At 67.5% G+C, this 5,835-nt stretch overlaps 2 protein-coding genes across 2 annotated transcripts in view; both read right to left on the reverse strand.

Annotated features, from left to right (window-relative positions):
* The window catches only part of H696_02606 (hypothetical protein), a 2,708-nt gene extending 1,263 nt beyond the window's left edge, over window positions 1-1,445 (reverse strand). Inside the window, exons 1-4 of the mRNA XM_009496517.1 lie at window positions 1,175-1,445; window positions 912-1,012; window positions 548-714; window positions 17-363 (exon numbers count right to left, since the gene is read on the reverse strand). Coding sequence (XP_009494792.1) covers window positions 17-363; window positions 548-714; window positions 912-1,012; window positions 1,175-1,420 — 861 coding nt within the window. The 5' untranslated portion in view covers window positions 1,421-1,445. The remainder of the gene's footprint in view (window positions 1-16; window positions 364-547; window positions 715-911; window positions 1,013-1,174) is intronic.
* A 3,909-nt stretch (window positions 1,446-5,354) lies between these two features.
* H696_02607 (hypothetical protein) overlaps window positions 5,355-5,835 on the reverse strand; it is a gene marked incomplete at both ends in the record, with an annotated part of 1,971 nt that continues 1,490 nt past the window's right edge. Inside the window, one exon of the mRNA XM_009496518.1 lies at window positions 5,355-5,678. Within this exon, the coding sequence (XP_009494793.1) occupies window positions 5,355-5,678 (324 nt within the window). The remainder of the gene's footprint in view (window positions 5,679-5,835) is intronic.

The raw sequence follows: 5,835 nt of genomic DNA on the forward strand, positions 1-5,835 counted from the left end.
GGGGGGGGGGACGCACCACGGTGACCAGGTCACAAATGGTGCCGGTGTTCTGGTAGAGACCCTCGACGACGATGAAGCGCCGGGTGAGCGGCTGCTTGCGAGCAATGCGAGTCTTCTCGATCTTCTGCAGAACGGCCTCCAGGTCGGCCATGTCGTTGTGCTTGAACGTGTGCACATCCGCACGGCTGACATAAACACCGCGCTGCACGGCGAAGGAGGCCGCCTCGTCGACCACGATGATGTCGCCCTTCTTGGCGTATGCCGGGATACAGCTGGCAATGGCCGCGAAGCCGTACGAGTACAGGATAGCCATCTCCTTGCCGACGAAGTTGGCGATCGACGTCTCCAGCTCGAGGTGGGCATCTAGAGGGCGGGCGGGAGGGGGGGGGAGGTAGGCAGAGACGGGGAAGTCAGCGGTTGGGACACGAGGATGAGCAAGTTCGGAGGGGGGAGGGAGAGAGAGAGAGAGAGAGAGAGAGAGCAGCCGCCAAGGAGACGCAGTGACGAGAGGATGGTGAGGAGGGGGGGTATGCGTGTGACAACATACCGAGAGTGCCGTAGAAGCCCGGGGGGCCGCAAGTGCCGACACCATAGTCACGGAGGACCTTCTCGGCCTCATGACGGATCTCAATGCGATCGGTCATGCCGAGGAAGTTGAGGCTGGCAAAGTTGAGGCAGCGCTTGCTGTCCACGGCCAGGTACTTGCCGGAGGGACTGTGTCAAGGGGGCAGGGACGGGAGACGGGGAGAGCGAGGGGATGACGGGGTGGAGGAGGACAAAAGGACCGCAGAAGAACCGCAGAAGAACCGCAGAAGAACCGCAGAAGGACCGCAGAAGGACCGCCGGAGTCAGTGGAAAGAGCCGCAGGCTGGGGAGGGGGAGAGGGATCAACTTGACGATCGGAGACGCACCCGTTGAAGACAATATGGCTGTCCAGGATGAGGTTGTCGGCCTTGGTCAGGGGCATGGGGAGGGGCTCGGGCTCCCACTCGGCCACGAGCTGGTCGATCTCCTGTGCAAGATGCATTTGGCCACCGGACGAGGAGGGGGAAAGGGGGGGACAGAGAGACGGGAGCGAGCAACCGGGGAGGAACGGGGGGGGAGGAGGGTGAGTGCCGGTAGATTGTGCTGGGGGGGGGGGGGGGGGGGGGGGGGGGGGAAACGAAAAACGCACACGATCGGTCAGCACAACGGCCGGTGCCTCGCGCGGGCGGTACTTCTTCGACAGCAGGTACTTGGTGAGAATGCCCACCAGGAGGATTTCCAGGAACAGACGCCAGCGGTCGTTGTGGTACGAGTGCGAAAGGTAGTTGACAACGGCCGGGGCGCCGGGGACCGACTCGACGGCGCGCATGGCCAGGCGGAGGCCACGCTCCAGGAGGGCCACGGTCTCGGGATTGAGATCGGACGTGGTGGTCATGGTGGGGGGCGGCAGGGAGGGGGGGGGGGTATAGAGAGAGGAGAGGAGGGGGGGCAGAACCAGGGGAGGGGGACAGAAGGGGCGAGAGGGAGAGACCGAGAGAAGGCCGGCCGGTTCGGGATCTGGGCAGACCTCCTCCAGCGGACTCGGGGATCCGCGGGCAGAAGAATGGGCCCGCCCGGGGCGTGGTGGGGGGATTCGGGGCGCCCTGGGGTCCGGGGGGCGAGGTGCGGGGGGCGGCGAGAGCGGCAGGACCGACGGCCGACGACCCGGGCGCTATCCTGCCCGGTGTGGGATCTCCGCCGGCTCCCGGGAGGAGGGGGAACCCAATAGGCAAGGCCGGGAAAGCAGAAGCCCGGACGGAAACCGAGGGAGCCGCGAGAGGGAGTCACCGCCGGGGGGCGTCCCCCCCCCCCGCCCCCGCCCCGCCCCGCCCCTCTGCACATGCACTCCCGGACCGGGCGTGTGCATCCGGCGCCCGGGCAGATGGCGGCGCGCAGGCAGAAGCGGGGGCAAACGTGGGGGGCCGGCCGCCCGGCGCGCCTGTGCCGAAGCCAATATTCCGCGCAAAAGCATGAACGTGGACTAGCCGGACCCGGAGAGCGGGAATGACGACCCCCGCCGCCCCCGCCGCCCCCGCCCCCCCCCCCCCCCCTGTTCCTCGGCCCTGGCCATCGGCTCCTGCAGCACTACCTGGGTGCACACCCCTTCTCGGGATCCAGTCGGAAGCGGGGCGCACGAGAGCATGGCCACCGGAGGGCGAGGGGGGGCAAGGAAAGAACCGACGCGTTGCCCCCCTCCCCGGTGGGAGAAGAAGGCTCGCGGCGCGGGAGATGTTCCGGCAACACGGTGCTCGTTCGAAACGAGAGAAACTCCGGGTGCCAGTCCCCATGCGTCCACATGCGGGGGGGGGGGGGGAAAGAGCAGCGCCATCATATGCTGGGAGGGCCCTTTTTCAGCATCGGCCGCATGCGTGCGCGCCTGTGGTGCGCACAAAGGAAGCCCGGACATGCATAAAGGGTCATTAAATAATGCCCTGTATTTGTTCATTCCGCGCGCCGGGGAAACCTCCCCTCGCGCGACCAAAAGCCTCCCCTGTTCTCTCCGGCTCGCCGGTCTGCCAGGCTCGTCAGCTTCCGGGCGTGTTCTTGCACATGCCACGGCTTCCGCGCGGCACAGCGCCGCACCGGTGCGCTGGTGCCCAGGGTGGCCCGCGCGCCCGGGGGGGGGGGGCGAGACAACGCTCTTGCCCGGCCCCCTAGGCAGGGCCCCCGCCCCCCCTCCAACCCGGCCTCACCCCACGATGTTGCCGCGATCCGCGACTTGTTCACGCTGCGTGTGTGTACGCATGTGCGCCCGCCGCAGGTCACACCGCCCCCTCGCCCCCTTTCCTGCCCTTGGCCGGAGCGGAGGGATGGAATGCCGCGCGTTGCCGGGCGGTTCTTTTTTGTTTGCTGGCGCCGTGCCAGGCCCGCAGGAGGGCGGGGGCTCGGGCTCGGGCTCGGACTCGGGCCCGGCGGCCGAGAGCAGGCGCTTCTCCCGGGGGCCTGGGGCCGGCCTTCGCTTGTCCGTTCGCCCGACCCTCACGCGTGCACGTCCCGGTCGAGGCCGAAGCGGATTTCGGTGCGGCCCGTGCCCCGCCCGGCCCCCGATGCCTTCTTTGCTGGCGGCTCGCCGGCGAGAGCCTTATGTCGGAAATATTTCCGGACTTTCGGCCGATCCCCGGAGATTCCCCCGGGGCCGGGGCATTCGCGCACCACCCCCGCCCCATAAACCCCCGGGCGAGGGAGGGAGGGCGGAGGCGCCGCCGCGGGCCGGCCACCACCCGCCCCAGGCCGGCGGCCGACGATCGCAGCCGGGGAGCGGGCAGACCGCCGGCTGCGGTTGCAGGTCGCGTTCGGCCCCCCCCCCCCCCTCCCCCGGCTGAGGGTTCCCTCCGGGCGATGCCCGCGAGGATGCCCTCCTTTCTCGCCGTCTGTGGCAATCGTCTTGTGCGATGCGCGCGGTCTTCTCGGGTTCACTTCGATGTCGCCGCCGCCGGCTGGCGGCCTTCCCCCCCCCTTTGCGGGATAGTGGGCAGTAACCCTGGCCAACCCTCCGAGGCCCGTGCATTGGGACCCCAACGGCGATCGGACCAATGTCCCCCCCTCCCCCCCCGGGGGTGGAACGGGGCGGGCGCCTCATCCTCCGACCTGGGGAGGCTGAAAAGCACCCCCGCGCCTCCGGGCGCCCCTCCGCCCCCATGATTTTCCCTCTGCCTCCGCGCGTTTGGGGCCGCCGCTGCGCGTGAAAGAGCCGGATGTGTGGGCGACGAACACCACGCTCAATGGGCCACCCCACAAAAAGCCTGGGAGAGCATGAACGCTTGTGTGCGTCCTCTCGTCCGCCGGGCGCCCCCCGCCCCCCTCCCGATCAATCCCTCCACCGCGCGCTTCTGTCCCGCTCTCCCTGGTGTGTTCAGGGGGGTTCCTGTCTCTACCTCTCTCTCTCTCTCTCTCTCTCGGCCCCCTGGTGCGTGGAGCGAGCGATGCGCCCTGACTAGCTGTGTCTCTTGCCGGCTCGCCACAATCCCCCCTGGCAGTTAGCCATCAGACAGAGAAGGAAAATCCGGGTGTTCAATTTTTAAATGGGGTGGAGGGGGTGGGGGGGGGGAACACGAATAGGCATCAGGCTCTTTCATTTTTACTGTTTCCTTCAGAGAAATTAGGTACAGGTCTGTGAAATTATCATCAACTGCCGATCGTGTGTGTGTGTGTCATGTTTTCCGGGGGGGGGGAAGGGGAAAGGAGGGGAGAGGAGGGCGCGAGCAAGAGGTGAAGGGGCGAGGGATAGTCCGGGAGAGGGGCCATAAGTGCCGATAGTACGGAGATCACAGCGCCCGCGTCAACTCATCGCACGCGAAAAGCAAGAGAGAGGAGAGAGGAGGGGGCGGGAATGCGGGCGTGTGCGGGGAAATGGGCAAAAGAAGAAGGGATCATGGCTGGCAGCCACGGATGGCCGGGATGGGCCCTTTCTTCGGGGAGCATCACCGATCCTCCTTTTATAGTCCCGCGTGCGCGGCCTCCCCCGCCTGGGCCCCCCTGCCCGTCCTTCCGCCCGGGGCTCCACAGGGGAGCCTGGCGGCCCTGTGTGTTGCCGCCGCCCCTCCGACCAGCCGCCGGTCCCTGCAATCCCAATCCCACACCGAAGGGGGTGTGCGGGACGCGGGCAACGAACGATCCCGCGGCGGCGGCCGCCGCCGCCGCCAGAGGATGGTCGCTTGAACTCAGTCATGGAGCACGGAAAGTGGCACGCCGGGAATGACATTACAAGTTAAGAGCAGCATTGTAAGTAGGGTCATCGGGAAAATCCCCATCCATTTTCCCTTTCCATTTGGGCACAATCAAATGTCTATTGGTTAGCGGGGAATCTTCCCGCATTTCCGGCTCTTCGCCGCATCCCACCACCCGGCCACCGGCATTCGTCTCGAAAGGCGTCCCCGATCGACCGCCCGCCCTCGGGACAGACGCGGCTGCTGGAGGGCCATTCCTCTTCCCGGTCTTCGCCCCCACGCCGGAGGGCGGAGGGTCCAAAGGCACAGCAAGAACCCACATCCATGTGTGTGTGTGTGTATTCGTATTTATCGGGGATTAGGGAGAAGAGAGAGAGAGAGAGAGCAAAGAGACAGCCAGGCGGGCACAGAGGGGCGGCTCGGGGATCTGCACGCATACGCGCATGGCCCCCGCCTGCACGCCGCCGCCCACACACGCGAGTGCGGGCGTGCGAGCAGGCGACCGCACATATGCCGGCCTGTCCCCCCCCCCCCCCTCCCGCCGTTCGAGCCCCTGCTGCTGTCTGGCAGAATGTACCAGGGGGCCTCCGGAAGGGGGAGGCAGGCAGGCAGGCAGGGAGGGAGAGACGGGCTCGCGCTCGCGCCCCCGGCCTCTCGGGCTGCTCACTCTTTGGACTCCAGGAGCATGTTCTCCTTCTCGATGAGGTGGACGGTTTCCTCCACGCGCGAGAGCAGGGTCTCCACATTCTTGGACCAAGTGTTGAGGGTCGAGTGGGCGGCGCTCACCCGGGGCGCAGCGGGCTGCTTGGCGCCATCGGCCTTGGTGCTCGTGGTGGTGGCGGCGGCGGCGGCGGCCGGCGCCGTCCCCTTCGGGCCCTTGTTGACCGACGTGGCGGCCGGGGAGAACTTCACCAGCTTGGCCGGGCGGTCGATGCGCGCGCTGACCGTGCCGTTGGCCACGAGCTTGGCCAAAACGACCTCGGTTTTCTGAGGCGCCACAGAGGACACCCCCCGGCAGGCGAGGAGGGACGCACGGTGTGTCCAGCGATGCCGTCAGTTAGTGTGTCCGTCCAGGGAAGAGGGTGTGTGTACATCAGGCCAGGACAAAAGGACACAGGCACGGGGTCTCCTCGCATCGCTGCCC

The sequence above is a fragment of the Fonticula alba genome (genome assembly GCF_000388065.1).
Source record: "Fonticula alba strain ATCC 38817 unplaced genomic scaffold supercont2.4, whole genome shotgun sequence".
In the NCBI taxonomy this organism is placed as follows: Eukaryota; order Rotosphaerida; family Fonticulaceae; genus Fonticula; species Fonticula alba.